Here is a 19,138-nt window from a genome sequence, read left to right on the forward strand (position 1 = left end):
AATATTTAATCTTTTCGAAAGTCCAATATAATCTAATGTTCAATGCCACCAGCCATCTTCTCGCTTACACCTCTCTACTGTATCATTCCAGTCTAACATCGATGTGGTTGACGCTAATGCACTCACCACTACCGCTACAGCATCCATATCCCCTGTGCCCAGAACGGGGTTCACAACCCCCATCAAACCCCCGTCGCCATTTGCCAACGAGCCAGACAGTTCCCAAGACCTGATCAACCTGGACACGACCAATTCCAGCTTTGAGCTAGAAGACTTTGATCCGCTGAACGACAATGCTAAGCCAATCCCGACCGTACCCCGCGCTGGCCCAGTGAAGGCCAGTCGATCCCCGCCAGCTGTACCCGTTATTGGTTTCGATAATCCAATCTATCCTTACTTCACACCGACACATCTCCGCGGCACTGCCAAATCGGCAACGTCATCCCCGTTGTCCACGTCGTTCAATGCCGCCATCACAACCAACAATCCACTACTGAAAAACTATCATCACGCACACCATCAACACTCACTATCACAAGGAAACTTTACCCCGGCACGAGGTGGACCATCGGCTGGTGGTCCTGGTAGCGGTTCCACTCAGCTCATCAATAGCGCACAAGACGATTTCGAACTGTTACGAAACTATGGTCTAGATAAGTTCTCGCTTCTAGATAGCGCTAATATCGATACAGAGAAAAAGCAACAACTACTACAACAAAAACATCACATGGCAAGTCTTCTAAGCAACAACACAGTTCATCACCAGCAACAGGGAAATGCGAACACTAACGGTAGTAGTCATAACGGTAGTAATAGTAGAAGTAGTAGAGATAGTGGATGCAGTAAGTTGAGTAGTGTAACAAATTTAGTGAACGGTCGCGCGAGCAGCGGTAGTACTAGCTCCGGCGGTACCCGAACGTTCAACAACTGGACCACTTTTGACTGATAGGTTTGCTTTTGTGTATATATTTAGGGTTTCGGCATTTCGCTAGGAAAATCAACCGCAGAGTCGTAATTTTTGTGAGCGTTTAGTTTTCTTTTGTGTTGAAGGTATGTTTTTTTTTGTTGTTATGAATTCATTGTTTTTTTTTCTTCAGTGTGATTGACTTCCACTACATATATGTATATAAAAGAAACAAGAATAAGTTGTTACATTATTTATATAGAAACACTAGCCGGTAGTAATTTATCTGGAGGGGTAAATAGCCTAAACGATACAAGTACAGATAATCAATGTCAGCATCGCGCGACTGCAGAAAACTTTGCATTTTGGAATGATCGACAACCAAAACTACAACCTAGCTTGTAATTGAAACACAAAAATGAATGACAGTTATTATCAACACTGCTTGTCACACTTCTAATCATAGTACTAGTGGAAAGTGATCGAATCGATATAGGAAAAGTTTTAATAAATATAAATGAGAGGAACAGTTCGTGTTTAGAAAAGCAATGTTTTGAACAGGTGTATAAGATTGAGAACAGATACATATTTATAACGTTAGTGAAGAGAAGACACATAAGGTGAAAATTTTAAACAGAAAAGGCATACTTATAAAGATATTAAAGGACTCTTCTAGTGTTGATAGCATTGTTAGGTAACTTTTTAAGAGGATTAACAAAGGATGGAAAAGACAAACAAACAATTCAGTGACGACAGTATTTTAATCCGAATGAGATACATCACAAATGTGTAGCATGATATACCACTCGACTAGCTCTATTAATATTTCGATATTGGTTTTGAACTGAAAATGGAGGCTGCTAGTAATGGTAAAAAGATATGTGCAGTACAAACGGTGTAGGCAAATAAATAGTTTCGCCAATTAATCAATGTCGGTACGCCATTACATCGTTTGAAAACGATAGTATTTCGCGAGTACTAGATGATCTACCCAATATCGCGACGTTTTTAACGAAAAATAGTAAAAGAGTTTGTACGCGTGTCTTCACCATCATAATTATAAAATAATGACGAATATTTTGGAAAACTTGTTAAATTATCCAGTACCATCTATGAAAATTTTACGTGCTCAGATAAATCGATTTCACAAATATCTCCTAAAGCACTCCGCCAAGCATGATAATAATTGCAAAATTATTTTCTGCTTGTTGCTTGCTTGCTTTTCTGAATTTTAACCCAGTATGACTCAGCATATGAAATACCATATATTAATAAAATATATGGTATTTCATAAAAAAAAAATAACATTTTTCAGAATAATTTTATACAATAGAAGCGCTTTGAAACTTTTTTAAAATTTGTAATGAGCATTCTCAACAACTTTTTATATAATTCGACTGGGTTTTCGAACACCAAAATTGACCAAAACTAAAACCCAAATATAAACAATACATTTACTTCAATTTCTATTGAACAAATGGTCATGAGAGTTGCGGCAGATTTGCCGCTGTACGAAAAATTGGTGAAAAACTGTAAAATCTGCTGGTAGTTCAAGGTATGAAATTTCATACGGTAGGCTGAACCGATTTGTTCCTAAGGATAAACAATTTCTTCCTTACAACTCTGAGGGGGTTTACAATTTTCTTATTGATTTGAACGTTAAATCTGTGCAATCAAAGTCAACAAATGCAAGGTACGATGTAGTTAAAGGCTGATTCTCAGCAGAATATCTGTTCATATAAATTCTCGTATACAAATGTCCTTTGTCTTATAATACTTACATTTTGAAGGAAAGATGGTTTGATGCAACAAAATTATGCATGGTCTTTAGACCACCCGGCCCCCTGGGAACTATTGAACTAAGAGGTCCCTATCATTGAAGCAGATGTATAGTAGGATGGTTCTTCATGCCACTTTAAGTATTTTCCACATTTAAGCATAGTAGGCCAACAATTAAGTTTGTATGGGAAAAATCTTCAAAATATATGATGAAGAAAACATATTTAGAATTTACGCCACCAGGTGGTATTATACACGCAAGATGATCTGAATTGATCCAAAAATGTTATTGGCAAGAGACTATCATGCGCAAGATTCCCAAAAAATCAAAATCCCTTACACCCTAAGGTAGAGTGGCTAGCGATGAAACGGATAAAGCATCATATCACAGGGAAGATTAGTGTTTCAATCTAAGATTTCCGAAAAGAGATAAACTGTAATAGGAGTTGGAAAGACATTAGTAGGCTAGAAATAAAAGAAATTGCGTGAAGTTTCTTTTAACACCATTGGCACAATGTAGCCGTAATCAGGCAAATTAACATGATGTGGTTATCTTATCTTCATAAGTGCATGACGTTGTTTGAGAATGAAGAAAGCCTTAACCAAGGAGAAATGATGAAGTTAGGTACCGTCCAATATGTGAACGTTGTCTATGGTGGTTTTCGTAAACTAAGTCAGTTGAAAGCTAGGACACGTTTTGGGAAATCATCAATGCAAAATATTATAATATTTATTTTATTGCTTTTGTGTTACAATATCAGCCCACCGTGCAAAATTTCATATTTGTTTTTTCGGAATAAAGCATTCACAAATGGAGAGCGAGTAAGGGCGCTATAACCCTGGCTCATTAGCCAGGGCAGGGCTAAATACTTCTGTCCCATCCCAGGAATCTAGGACCAAAGGAGTGACATTAACCCTCTTAGCAAAGTCATTCCCAATGATTTATTAAACCGCCATCAAATTGAAACGGTTGTGTACAGTTGTCCACTTTTTTTTTTTAAATTTTGATTATAGAGGTTTTAACCTTAAGGTCATTCGCCTCTTCGGGTTAGAAAAATCTCTTATGAAAAATTTCTAACCCTATGTGCGGGGTCGGGAATCGAACCCAGGGGCGCTGCGTACAAAGCAATCGATTTACCAACTACGCCACACCCACCCCCTTGTCCACTTTTCTTCCTTATTCAAGAATCAAAATAATCCGTTGATTAAATTATTCATTGAATGATTAGTTTGATTGCCATATAATTTTGAATCATCTTTATTTTGTACGCTGCACAGTTGACTTGGCCGCTTTAATGCTTGTGTCATATTCAATATGTGCCACAAACATTAATAATGACAAGAAAAATTGTGGACGAACGTCTGCAATTTGCCAGGATCCCTACATGTATTGGCTGTGTATGTGTAGACTAGACTAGAATAAAGCATTCCCAAGTGGTTATGATATTTATCCCACACTTATTTCCACCATAGCTGGGTTATAATGGCTTAAGTTGTGCTATTTTCCATCGCAGTAAAAACACGTACTATAGTAACTGATACGACCCGATCTAAGTCCCAACTGATGCTGCCAAGACTTTGAAAAACGTATGACTCCGTTTGGCAAGAAATGATCCTATATGTCGTAACTCTGCATTCTCGCCTCAAGATGCATCCAGGAAATTTCTGCAAAATTATTCGTTTCAGGTGAGTATGAATGGGTCGAAGTCAGGATCGGTTTCTGCCATGGTGTTGCACGCCTCTGAAAAGTTCCAGACGAAATGAAATAAAAGCAAATACATATAAGTCATAAGCAATTATTTTAACGCGGAATCCTAGTGCAAGGAATATATCGCAAACTAAGGTGTCAGCAAACGGACATGAATTCTCTTGGATGAATCAAGTCAACTACTTGCGTAAATGCGACAAGCTCGTCAAATACCGTAATTCGCTGATAAATCGCATCACAACGTCAACTTGAAATTGCTGTTGTATAATACTGTACAAACAATTCATAGCTTCTGGAATGGATGAACACAAGAATTTAATAAATAAAGCACAAAATAAGCCCTCATGCTTAAACTGCAAGTGAAGTCTTAAAGCAAAAATAAAACACGTTGTTGTGTACAATTTCAAAATCAAGACCCCCATATATATGGACGAGGGGAAATTCTAGGTTCCGCTACATGGGGGCCTATTCTCACAGTCACGTCACTTGGTGACTAGAACAAAATTTCCTTCTAGTCACTAGGTGACGTGACTGTGAGAATAGGGCCCATGATCTGGTACTACTTGCAAAGATTCATGCCGTATTTTGGAGAAGAGGAATCCATTACGGAGAAACATGAAGAATCATTATTCTGCTTGTTTCATTCTATAACATCCCGACTACACTAACAGCTAGCTAAATCCGTCTAGATCTTCGCTGGAACGGAAACCTCGTGCAATTGAATAAATTGTAAATTTATTTTCTGAAGACACTCCTGTAAATCTACATCCGTAAATGACGTTGCATTTTTTGAGTGATTTTCGACACCTCCATCGTAGCATTTCGTCACAAACCTCTGAGCACTCCTCTGATCATAACATAGCATTGCGACAACCAGCCCTCCATTCACTGAAGCTATGTATGTATTTACTGTTCGAAAATTAGCTAAGAAAAAAACTGTCCGTCCTTAACTACGCATATGTTCAAGAATTTTCCAGCGTAATTAGGGTTGGCTGGAAGGTTTTAAAAGCAATAAAAAAACATTTTTCGAAACGAAATATGAATCCTTTAGCACAGGAACCAATGCACAGGAGTCGGAAACGCCAAAAACATGAACTTAGTTCTCTAGAGGCCAAACCATCGAATATATTCACAGGGTGTCTTTGGAGGAATTGTTCTTATGAATATTCCTCACAATCTGATAACAATTGAAATTAGGCATGGCTTACAAAGTTGGTGTCTTCGACAAAGTTTTAGAAATGCTCATAGTGAAGAACTTTGTTGATGAACTTGAGCTTGTAGAACTAAAGGTTATCGATTTATAAGGCGCTTTCTATGGCAACCCCCTTAAATCTAGTTTTTTATATAACTTTTTATTGTGACTTTTCGTGCAAACTATGTTCAAGACAAATGTGTAGGTATCAAAACTACATAACAGGGCCCTATTCTCACAGTCACGTCACTTAGTGACTAGAAGGAAATTTTCATCTAGTCACTAGGTGACATGACTGTGAGAATAGGGCCCATAATGTCGAAAACAGAGTGTAAAAATACTCATTCGTTTCAAAGTTATTGAAGATTTTTACATTTTTTACACCAACTTCAACTAAGTATAAGAAAGAAAGGTGCAAACAAAAATGCACGAACAGGCACATTTTTTTCACTGTCTAAACTATGCACAATAAAGCTAAGAGGGTTTTGTGCGTGGCACTCTAGAACCCTATGAATAGGGTAAGCTTACTTTATCATGTTAGTTTGGCACAAATCGTCATCCTGCATATTTATTGGATCTTGTCGGTATGAAAACATTCCAATTTGTTTTTTCGTGGGTAGTTTGTTGTTAATTTTGCCTGACTAAGTATCGTCTTTACGCATGGGCATACTGGGTCTGGGCTAGGAGGCCCGGAGTTTTAGGGGTCTCGCGATAAGGACAGGTGCATAAATCATACTAGCTGGCTGTTAGCGAAGTGGAATGTTCATTGAAAAACAAAATGTGGCAGCTCTGAAACCACGTTGTGTCCAGTTTCATCACATCAGAAACGTGCTGCTGTCCACGTTCATATTGTTAATTGCTTTTCGTAGAATGTGATAATGTTATGTCAGCCCTATTATAATGCCTGGTCGAAAGGAGCAAACAAATGAACCCCCGGCACATCATTTCTGATTTCAGTTAGCTCCGCCTGAAGTACAACGCGTTCAACTGAGCGGTATTGTTGTAGTTTATATCATATGTACTTCTAGTATATAAGAATTTTTTAGCTTTAGAACTAAAGGTTATCCACGAAATTACCCTACGTAGAAACTGTGGCCAACAATTAATTCGTTATCCAAATTAAGAAAACGAATCAGCTTCTGATATGTAATATTTGAAAACAGTTTTGAATTGCTCTCTATACTTTTACACAGTAGCATCTGTAACTTCTCTCTTTCTTCTACATTCGTTAAATTTTCATTTCATTTGTAGCAGCATCTGATTTGTTTAGCTGCTGTTTCGTAATTTCCCAGATCTCTTGGCTTACAGATTCTCCGGGCAGTTTGCAATACGCCAACTTTGTACACAACATTCATCTTGATAGTTCTATACAATTCTAGAACTGATTTTGCACAACGACACGATGTCAAATCAGGCCAAAACACAGAAGGACCAAAGAGGTAGTCGACATTTTCGAGGGCACTCTTTGTGATAAATTCTCCGCTCTGGTTGATACTTTCTGGTTGCGACATAAATCTGTTTTTGTTTGCAGCAACTGCAGATTGCTTGCGAGACCACAAAATCCTGGCCAATTTCGAATTGTTTGTATTTTTCGGCGCTGCTAAATTTATTTCTGGCGGTAAACATCAAGCACTTCTGAAGCTATAGCCGCGCACCGTTTCTAAATTTGCGATGGCATAGATTCGAATTCTTGCGATTTCGAAGCTGCATTTTCTTATGTTTGCTTGGTGAACTTTTCAGGTTATGTTAATTTAAAGAAACAAATCTCACCAAATTTTCCGAGCTATATAAATAAACTTCAGAAAATTAACGGAATATGAACGTTTCATATTAAAATGTATTTCAATAAAATTTGATAATTCTGCGACATTCGGAGAAGAAGTGTGGTGCAATTTTTCCGAATGTGTAATGCAAAAAGTCTGATCACGGTATGAACCAACAAAAATTAAATTAGAATAAATTTTTCCCCGATTTTTCCCGCATTTAATGTATCAAAAAACGTTATACTTCAGCGATAGACTTCTAAACTAGCAATGTTCGCCCATCTATCAATGGGAATTGGTATCTATTGCCCAGGCCCTTGCGCAGAAAATTCTCAAGGAGGGGGGGAGGGGTTTGATTTTTTTTACGTTTATTTTAAAAGAAACGTACATAAACCCTCAAATTTGTGAACCAAACGACTCAGCTCAAAAAATTGGGTAAATGTTTGTTATCGAGAAGGAGTCATCAAAAGACACCGCTGCATAGTGGTCGGAAGCCCCAAAAACGTGAACTTAATTCACTAGAGGTTGTAGCCCGTCAGGGTAACAATTTAGCACTGGGTGTAAATATACCTATTTTTGGGTATACACTCCGTAGAGTGTATTTGTTGACATGTAAAATTATGCTATGCACCGAGGCGGTTTGTCGGTTTTGTTGTGGTCGGGTGGAAGGCGGCCATCGCGGTGATAGTTTAGTTAGTGACAGACCACGGAATATGCAAGACGCCCTCGATAAACTGTTCCAGGACAGTTAACAGCCACAACAGCAATTGTGTGAGGTGCGCGTGTGTGACGGAAGATATCCGTCGAAAAGTGCCGGCCCGTGGTTTCGGCACTCGTATTGTGTATGGTGCTGGACGTCGGGGGAAGCTAATTATAAAGGAGTTTTCGCTTCCCTGGCTAACCGCAAAGGATCCGGACGCACCATTCCGCCCTCGCTGGGAAGGATTAGCCGAACGAGCCTTGCTCTCAGCTAATAGCCAAGGAGGGCGAAGCAGGGTGGACAACGGCTCCCCTTGGGAAGAACACAGCGGTGTCTTCCAGGATTCTTTGCTAGGAGCAAAGAATCTGGTGATTCGTCACCACCGTCGCTAGGGAGGTTCCGACAAAGGAGCAAAGCTCACTGTTACGGACCGCTGCCGGAGCAGCCAACGACCACAGGAGAATACGGCTGTTGTAGTCCCTGCCGGTCGGAAGCAACCGTCCGCCTTCCCGCCATCGTCAGCAGCAGCGGACCGTAAGAAACGACCAGTGAAGAGTTGAGGAAGAATACACGATAAAAGTAATTTATTTATTTGTTCACTTTTTTGTTGTTACGAAAATCCGAAACTCTGTAGAGACACCTAGGCCGCCCTGAAAAGAAGGGTTCGCCGGGCAATCAGGACCCGAGTAGTGGGCAAACCGCTACTTGCAAGATCAAACCATCGAATATATTACCAGGGTATCTTTAGACGAATTGTTTGTCAGAATATTCCCCACAAACTGATAAAAATCAAAATTAGGCATGGCTTACTACGATCAAACTAAAAAAATAACTTTTATAAAAGACGGGGTAGAAAGTTGGTGTATTCGACAAAGTTTTAGAAATGCTCGTAATGAAGAATTTTGTTGAACGACTTGAGCTTGTAGGGCTTAAAGTTATTGATTTATAAAGCGTTTTCTATAGCAACACCTTTAAATTTAGTTTTTTTAATATAACTTTTTCCACTTTGACTTTTCGTGCGCACCATGTTCCAAACAAATGTGGAGGGCCTTAGAAAACGCTTTATAAATCGATAACATTAAGTCCTACAAGTTCAAGTTGTTCAATAAAATTCTTCATTACGAACATTTCTACAACTTTGTCGAAGACACTAACTTTCTACCTCGTCAGTATAAAAAGTTAATTTTTCTAGTTCAATCATAGTAAGCCATGCCTCAATTTAATTTTGATCAGATTGTGGGGAATATTCATAGGAACAATTCCTCCAAAGACACCCTGTGAATATATTCGATGGTTTGGCCTCTAGTGAACGTTTTTGGTATTTCCGACCACTGTGGTCGTGGTGAATTTGGATTGGTTTGTAGTAGTTGTTAAGCCAACCGACTAAACGTAAACCTCTTGTATCTCACCAACCTCATCCATCAGGTGCAACCGTTAAGTACTGCTTTGTGTTCTTACTTATTTTGTTTTGTGTTAATCGTCATGTTTTTATCCATAGCTACTTTTCCTTACTTGCTGTCCAACCTTCGAGATACATCTGACCTGCTCAGGTCTGCTGCAAATATCGTCACCTGATGAGACATGAACAGAGACCGGAGGTGTCGACCATAAGGATTTATTTCTGTTTACAGCCATCTTCGTCGGGCTTCTTATCTTTCTTGGTGCTAGTCGTTCCTATTTATCTGCTAGCTGGTGCTGAGAACTTCTCGGCGGCGGTATTTCACCCTATACCGATGGCCATTTTCGCGATCTATTTCGCTGCCATTCCAACGGAATAATCATCGGTGGTAAAATATCTCTAGACAACGGTATCCCGATTTTCTCCAACTTCGTGTTTTTTCTCCTTAGCTGCCGTTGCTAGCCCGCTAACCGACATCTGCTGTCTACTCACTACTGTTGCTAATATCGATGCTTATCGAAACGTGAACCGATCCTTCAGAGAAGCCGTTCAACTTGACATACATCCCTTTCCAGCCACCCTCGCAAAGTTTCGTCCTTGGATTCCTCATTGACTTGTTTCTAGAGTGACCGAACTCAAATGACATTGTATTTGTCAAAACGGTTTGCGTTACATTTTTTCCTGAACAGGAAGTTAATAAATTTTTAAAAGTAATTCAAAACCTTCAGAGGGGAGGAGTTTGAACCACCAACCCCCGCACGGGCCTGGAATAAATAAATAAATTATAGGGGCACCTTTGTTCGATAGTGGCCAGAGGCCCCGAGGGGTCTTAAGATGTCCCTGGCATGACATTCGATTTTTTTGACACGGCTTCATGCGTTAGGTTGACTGAGCCATTGGTCTTTTTTGGTATACAATGTGTAAAAAATAAAAAGTAAAACTAATCCCATTCCTGGCTGATGGATCCTGTTGACGCACTAGCACTAGCTGTATTGTACACCGCAACTTGGGAGTCAATCAGTCATAAAGCTATTGCTACCGAATTCTTGATGTTCTTGTTTGTTTCTTGCTCTTACCAGTCGATATTGTACATCTGTCTTCATTGGCGTTTGCACTAGGCCCAATCGTTGTTACTACATAACTGGTACTGGCAATAGGTTCCGCGTTACAAAATACATCAGTTATTAGATGGATTTTTGATTGTGTTTTAGTTTAACTGACCAGAGTAGGTTCAAAGCGTTATTTGCGTTCCTTTGGTTACAAAAGTCAGATTAGATGAGATAGATTTGGTCAGCCCCTCGAAACGAACGCTGTTGTGAACGCCTGTGAAACAGTTTCTCCAAATAGCGCTCGTAACGGGTGCAATTTCTCCGTTTTCCAACATGAATATTTTAATGTGGTCTGTTTTGGTGCGCGGTGCTAGGTCGTGTGAACGTTCTTCAATTTTATCGTCATCGTTATAAACAGGGTTGGTTCTTGGTTCTAAAGTTGGTATGTTCGACTTGGTGTTACATGTTGTACTTTGCAATGAAGTTTCCTGCCTAGGTTAAACTTGCGTTGCCAATACCCGGATACACATAGGCTAAACTTTTCAATGTTACCGGATACTGACGTGGTGTAGCTGTATATAATCTTGGGATGAAGCTCAATATCACTTTTAGTTACTGTTCCACCTCGTAGACTGCAGGTTTAATATTAGTAAATGGAAATAGTGTTTTCCTGTAGTACCGATACTGTTATTTTGTGTGGATCGCTCATTTGACTACGAAGCGGGAAGCATCGATGCTATATGTTTTGTGCAGTGGACAAGTAACAAAGCAGTAGGTTCAATTGTTTGCTTACTTTACTAATAGATTTTCCTTCCCAAAATCCGACAGAACACCATTCAACACCAACATCGTTGTGCATAGTCTTATACTATTAATAGTAGCTTCCATTCATCTTAAAATTAATTCTTGAAAATATAAATTGATACTCTTATTTCTGGGCCGCCGTCGGAGAAAACATTTTCTATAACAAGTTTTGTACTATTGTATAACGAAAAATCAAATCAACACGTATGCTATATTTAATACTACCTATTTAAAGTAAATAAATAATTTTGATACTTCGATTTCTCTAGTTAGTCTTTGAAAACAAAATTGCCATATAAACATCATTTTATTCATCAGCAGCAAATAAAATTTGTAATCGTACCATAAGAAGCTAATAAAAACACAAATAAAAGCAACCAGTACATATTAATTCTACATTTGGATAGCGGTGGACTGTTTCTCATCATCAGCTAGGAAAACGAATATAGACACCCACAAAATCGAGATAGGTCCATCTTGAAGTTCAATTACGTATTTTGAAAGACTCGGAAACTAGTATCAAAACTCATGTCATTTATCGTGAATATAGATTGGAATGCAAATTTCGTAGCAATATGTACCGATGAGTTGTAAACATATTCTTTTCAAAAAATCCAAATCGTTAGCGTGATACATAAAACACAACTTTAATCGATTTTAACTCGACAAAAACCACCTTTTCCCAAAGCAACGCTAAAAATAACTTTTCCCCCTCAGATCCAGTTTTTGCGAAAGGTACTAGAATTACGAAAAGGGCTAGGTATATTTATAGCGAAGAAATTGATAGAAACAAAACCAAACAGATATCCATATAAACGGTTGCCAAGATGACAGACAAGACACGTTTTAAAATCTACCCGAGTGAAAAGACAAAGTCGTAGTGGAGAGAGTAGGTCATATTTAAACGGAACGAGAATTTTAAATTTGGATAAACGATATAACTCATTATTAGGATAGGGATGAATGTTTGTCAAACAAACACAGCGTGGTAATAAAGTTGTTCGAATGCTCAAAACAAATTCCCAAACTATCCCAACTATTTGCACCCGCGTATCTTATCGTCCTCGTCCAGTTGTTCTATCGCTTTTTGACCGTAGCATTCCAATTCATACTTCAGAACCCCCTGCTTCCTCGATTGCAACTTTCTAGTGGGCACAGATTGTCGAGAACAACAATTATATATTAAATATATAGAAAACGGTTTGAATATGCTTTATCTCAAGGATGATTGAACACGTATAGGTATATGTATATTTTGCAAAGCATTCAAAAACAGTTACGAAATTTATTTATTGAACAAACACCAGAGAAAACTGCTGGAAATTTGCAGCACCCAAATTTGTTCTCGCGTGAAACATGCAACAATGATAGAGGTTTAAATAAAAGTTGAAAACAAAAAACTCATTAAAGACAAAAATTCAAAATTTATCACATATGTGTAAAAGTTTACGAAATAACGCAAAAAATATACAACCAAAATCGAGCATAGGTATTGAATGTTTGGTCAAAAACTGCTAAGTAAAACTACATTTGAAGAACAAAACGTTCCGGAACTCCACGGTCAAAGACATACATATATCGTAACACGATGATGAGCCATGAGAGCACAGATATTGCAACTGGAAAGATGCCAGAGAGTGTGGAACTGAAGAAGGCGCAAAAATAAAAATCATTTAATGTTTATCAATGCGAAGTTACGGTCGATTTTTTTTAAATATCACTGTCCCAAAAATGGACCAGGTACTGGTCGCCTTACTTACTTTCGCAAAATATCGTGATCAAACATTCGCAGTTCATTGAATCCACCATGCACTCAACGTCTATATTCAATGACACTGCCGAAAACGTCTAACGCATCAATGAAACTACCGAAAACCTCTAACGCATGGTCCAGAACGATATTTAATCTAGAAATTACTTTTTCCGCAAAACTTGTTACCAAAACTATTTTTCCAAATAAGGCCACTGTCGCAAAGTTGGTTGCGGCGAACCTTCAATCGAATGCGCGAACCTGCGCTCAGTGGCCAGAAGCCGGACAAAACCCCAAAAAGTTATGTTTTAATTATAAATATTTTTCCTAAACTTCTCATATATTGAATGATACCGCACCATCTGACCGTGCATCCACATGCTTCTCATTCGACTAGCGAACAATGAATGAAGCATTTAGCACAAAAATGCATGCGGGACTTCTAAGACTTCCCAATTTTCGATTTGGTCTTTTAGATGCTCTAAAAGGCCAAATCGGCTCTGCCTGAAGTAGGCTATCAAATTTCGGGGTCTCCACGCCCCTTTCGAAAGTTTTTGCGTTATTCATAAATACTTCGAAATTTAATATAAAATTGGTGACTCTTTTTCCAACTCATTACAGCCAGGACTGTAGAAAGAAATTATGAGCCCGGGGGCAAATCGTAAGGGCCCCCTCCATCATTGTCGATTTCTCGAGCTCGGAAACTGTCAAGCTTAAAATCTATTGGAAAACTAGTTCTCTATTATTTATAGTGGATAGAAACTTTCGTGGAAAACTATAGGAGAATAATCTTAGTGGCGGTAATTACAACTTTTTTTTATTTTTTTTATTTTTATTTTTTTTATATTGTAACGACATATAATTAGCAAGGGACTGGAAGGTGAAGTATTTTTCAAATATTAAGAGCCATAGTACTCAAGGGAGAGCAAGGATTTGAAGTAAGAAAGTTTAGAAAAGCGTGGAGTAGGGTCAATGAACAAGCTTAGAGTTTCCCGGTTACTTAGCTTTTTGTCTTCTGCAGCGCAGGAGTCAGGATCTTTTGGCATTAAATGCGAATCACCTGAGTCTGCGGCATGTCCGGACAAGCGTAAAGTCAATTTAATGACCTATGCTGTCGGCTCCGACATTAATTTAATTAATAATTTTCAAGTGAATACCAAAAAATACTACGAATCGTTTTATTTGTCGATTTTCATGTTCTTTCTTGCTTTTTGGTGTTATTCAGAATTCGTTTCTCAAGTTCTATTTGACCAATTGAGCACTCTAAGTGAAGTTCACTGAGTTTTTTCTTCCTTCCTATAGATTCTTTTATGATTCATTTAGTAGTTACAGCGCCGCCCTAGTGATTGAATTTCGAACTATAAGGATGCAACCAAATAAAACGCTAGGTGACATACAGCAACTACTTCGAAGGTACCACCACTCTATACCGAAAGATAATAATTGATACCACGTTTTTTTGACATTAAAAATGTCTTACTCCACTATCTGGGGCTAGGTGTCATTCTAAAATCTAAACTATCTCCCATGTAACGAAACTATGTAAGGTTTTGCACGCTTATAACTAGATGGATTTTAATCATTCATACACCAACCGATTCAGAAACACCTAACTTAAATATTGGTAATAATTTAATATCTCCCCAATAAAAGTAGACTTTTGGAAATTGGTAAAATTAAAAAGTTCACGAAAAACGGGAAAATTACCATTCGTGAGGCAGATTTCTCAGACACAGCCGTCAAGAGAGGGCAGCTTAGTTGCTCAATGAAACACGAAAAGTCATAAATAGAAGCAACGCATGTCCGTTTAAATCAGTTGTTGTTCTTATCCCATATGAGCAACATCGTCTCCGGGCGATGCAATAAGCGCTGTCGATTTTCGGTAACGTTGGCCAGAGATGCCAGATTTGCAGACAAGTCTGCAAATTCGCAGACTTTTAATTTAAGCTGCAGATTTTTTGGATGACGCAGATATTTGCAGATTTTCTAGTTTGGTTGCAGATATTTGCAGATTTTTATGTTTTGTTGCAGATATTTGCAGATTTTTGAATATAAAGGCTTTTGGTTACACTAGCTTTCCTGACATTTTTTGTACTTCCCAGACTTTTAAAATTATTATTGCAGACATTTGAAAAAAGTACCTGGCATCTCTGACGTTGGCATTTGCACACACTCGCACCTAAGTGACTAAACCATATACGGTTAGTTTATAAATAGAGGTGACGCATACCCGTTTGAATCAGTTTTTGTTCTTATGTCGAACGGATAAGATTATGACTGCAGCGTCTGGGCACTACAATAAGCGGTAGACGCTATGCATTTTCGGCAGCGGTGGCCGTGTGCGGATTTTTCGGGTACCAGCACGGTGTCGCAGAATGATTTGCAAAGTGGGTGGGTGGGGTGGTTTGGATTTAATTCAATACGGTGTGTGCTGCGTAAGAGTGTTGCGTTTGAAAAAAATATATTTATTTTTATGCATGCGTGTGCGTTGTAACTTGTTAATCCATGTTTACGGCGCTTTGTAGCTGCGTAGGGTAAAGAGCCTATTGGTTTTCATGTTTCATATTTCGGTTATATGTTTTTTATCAGTAAGGCATCTGACAACGTGCTTCTGTAGTTATTGCACTGTTCAGCAGCGTAGTATTTTATATAGGAGAGTACACTCAGGTTTTTTTACGTAGATTTTGAAATTTACGCGGTTTTCATTAACGCGTTTTTTTTTTTTTTTTAATTTACGCGGTTTTCATTTACACGGCCTGTATCCCCTGCGTGAAAAATCTGAGTGTAATTGCATCGGAAACAATCACATTCCCAGCAGAACTTTTTGTTTTCTAATTTCAAACACTTTTGTTTCGTACTGCACACAACGGAAAATTTTAAAACAAAACTTACCGTCCCAGCAGCAGTTGAAGCGGGTGTTCTTTTTCAATTCAAATTCAAGCCATGTCTTAAGCGTTACTGGACTTAAAATTGTTTTCCCAGTTTATCCAGTCAGAATATCTGTCCTACCCTATGTATTTAAAACACAGTTCTAATTGCTTTTTAAAGTATACAACAAATAGAACGGTTGGGTATACTAATTTAAATTTTAAAATAAATCTTTTAAATTATGAAACAAACCGCTGTACTGAAGATATAATTATGCATGATGCAGAATTGGTTTAATAATACAATGTTTACACTACAGAATTATAACACGTCTTAATAATTAGCAACAAGAAAAATGTCACCAAGATAGCAAGAACAAAAACCCGTTTAACTGGTAGAGCGAACGTTGCATAACAATGTAATTTATCAAATAATTTCATTTTTTTCCACCACTAATCGATCAAGGCATACTTAAACTTAAGATTGTTTACATAAGTTCATTAGTACATTATTGAAAATTTAAATGGAAAATGAAATTTCATATTTCATGGAGAATCTGTATATTTCCGTTGGCGGGTGTGGGCTTCCTCATCACAGCTCTCAATATCGAACTTTTCTTTTGAATATATTTTCTGGACAGACCAGCCTATTTTTACTAGATGGATCAGCCAAATAATGCCAATCACCTAGTGAGATACTTGATTAATTAATAGATTACCGTTAAAAGACCTTCAATAAATTATGTTTTGATGGGGCGGGTATATAGCAAATTGTAAAAATTGAAAACAGGCGAGTGAACAAGAACGTGAGTCGATATGTGTGATAGATAAAATTCATTTGCACGCTCTTGAAAAAAGCCACATTTTTAATGTCATCGTGGTCGTGTCCTGTACACAACCCTTTAATTTTTTTTAATTTTCCGACCACCGTTTTTGTCTTGATCCCATATTGCTCGGCCATTTTTCAATGGAGAGACTAAAGAGTCTATAGGCTTTCTTATTTTTCAACATTCTAAATGCAAGAGTCATCCACACGATTCTTGCTACAAACAGTCGAACAGGCAGTCGATTCTTGTCGAAGAAGACGTAAACAATCACCAAAGGTCACCCGATATGAGTTTGAAGTGACACTCAATTTCGTCCCATCCAATGCAATTCCTATTCAAAAGCCTTCGGTCAATGAAGCAAAGAGACCTTGAAACAGCCAATCCCATGCTTCAGTAGAGCCACACACATTTCCGAATCGGACCGTCAATCTCAACTTTGTGAGCGGACATGTAGACACGGTAGTCCTTCATACAAGTCTTGTCGCCACTAACGTCATTTGCCTGCTTCAGACAGAATATCACAGTTGTGAACTTATCTGGATGAACTTTCGGGATATCTGTCACTATTGAATGTGTCTACGTCAGTTCATTCAAAATCGTTACAATACTAAACGAATTATCAGTGATCCGGAAGAAGCTCAAATATGGTCCGAACTAATTCAATAAATGTTAAACGGGAAGTCGGAAGCTGAGTTTTTTCAGGAGAGCTTATTTATGTCCGGGCCTAGAGCAAAGTGAATCTAGCAAAGTGAAGGTAAAGACACAAATTGCAGGAGATATAATAAATTGAAAGACAAGTCAAAGGATAGTAATGCAAACATTTTTTAACCGAAACTGTTTTGTCAGGTGAGTAGGGTTGCCACCTCTGGATAGGCTTTGACCCGGAGATTTTCACAGACCGATTAAAGGGGGGGGGGGTGGAATTTGGGTGGAACTAGACAGAAATTTGGATCAAAGCGATTGTTCGGCATTTTAGAGCAGTTTAATTGCTTTTTATTACTACGTTAGAATAAAGCTGTAAATTGTTCACGTTTGAGAGCGATTTTTTCGGTTTAATCAGGTGTAGTATTTCCCTTCCCCGACTAAGTGTATAGAATATAAAAGCACCAGCTACTCTCGCTGTGGAGGATAAGTGGAACGAGCATTGCTCTTCTCCACAACTAACAGGAAAAGGCGAGCAAACGAGGCAGGCAGCGGTATCGTATGGGAAGCACTTTGTGGTGTCGGTTATTCATCACCATAGGTCTCAACAAAAAGGTAAAACTCACCTTTCAAGCCAACAGAGGGTCGCTGCAGGAGTAGCAACAACACCGGAGGAACTCGATGTTGCTCTAGCCAGCTGGATTGGAACAAATCTGCCATACCTTGGTGCAGCACCACTAACGGTGAAGTGATTTGGTAAAATTGCGGCAAAATAACTTTTTTACACCATTTGGAGCGACTTAGAGGGATGCAACATTTCAATTGTAGCATATAGCGAAATATTACTTTCCTTAATTTGGAGTAAATTTGATTTATTTTTCATTCATTGCTTTGTGAAAGAAATCAGCAATATTTGGTGAACTCATCCTCGCCACCTTGAAACGAAATAAATAAACGAAAAAAAAAATCTGAACCAGAGTAATAGTTAACTTAGACTTTTAAAATATTTTGTAAAGAATAAAATAATTCCACAAAAATTGAAACTGCGCTTCTTCCCACCAAACCCGGAGAAATTGGTGTAAAACCCGGAGGCCCGGAGATCGCTTCCGAAAACCGGAGTCTCCGGGTCAAACCCGGAGGGGTGGCAACCCTACAGGTGAGCAAAAAAAAATGTGATTATCTATAAATGAGAAAACATCCGACTGTATTGTAACATTACTTTAGCCCTCTAAATCCACGAAAGAACTGAAACACTTGCTCCTCGAGTTTGTGTCAGTGGAATGTTATACAGTGAAGACCCGATTTTATCAGCCCCCGATTTTATCCAACCCCGATTTTATCAGCTTTTTGGCCCGATTTTATCAGCTTCATATGAAAATTGATAGTTGGTAGTTTAATGGGCTCTAGCAGACGAACCAAGTTGAATTCGAGTAAATCCTTTCTTGAGCATATTTTTTTTATCTTAGAGATCCGAAATATGCAAAAAATATCCTATTTTTTTAATTGTGCACTGTCAGACCCCCTTAAGGGAAATTTAAGCTAAATAATCAGAGCTTCAGTTCTTAACAAGAAAGAAAAATATATGTCCCGATTTTATCAATGTCCCATTTTATCACCCTAAAATTCACCAATGGGCTGATAAAACGGGTCTTCGCTGTACAACGTATATTGTATTCATATGCCCAGTTAAACTCATTTCGGAACCGGTTCGGATTTCTTAATGGAGTCATTATGGATTCCAAATCAAATGCAAC

The 19,138-nt window shown here is 38.3% G+C and overlaps 1 protein-coding gene across 5 annotated transcripts in view; it reads left to right on the forward strand.

Moving 5' to 3' along the window:
- The window catches only part of LOC131685595 (DENN domain-containing protein 1C), an 83,979-nt gene extending 70,988 nt beyond the window's left edge, over positions 1-12,991 (forward strand). For 3 of the 5 annotated variants that reach the window (XR_009304846.1, XR_009304847.1, XR_009304848.1), the window contains exon 11: positions 92-230. Coding sequence is in view for 2 of the 5 variants with exons in the window: in XM_058969444.1 (XP_058825427.1) it covers positions 92-946 (855 nt within the window). In the remaining 3 variants the exon portion in view is untranslated. Of the gene's footprint in view, positions 1-91 lie in introns of all 5 variants that reach the window. The other 2 variants (XM_058969444.1, XM_058969445.1) reach the window with 1 other exon arrangement.
- The last annotated feature ends 6,147 nt before the right edge of the window (positions 12,992-19,138 follow it).

This window comes from Topomyia yanbarensis, chromosome 2 (genome assembly GCF_030247195.1).
Source record: "Topomyia yanbarensis strain Yona2022 chromosome 2, ASM3024719v1, whole genome shotgun sequence".
Lineage (NCBI taxonomy): Eukaryota > Metazoa > Arthropoda > Insecta > Diptera > Culicidae > Topomyia > Topomyia yanbarensis.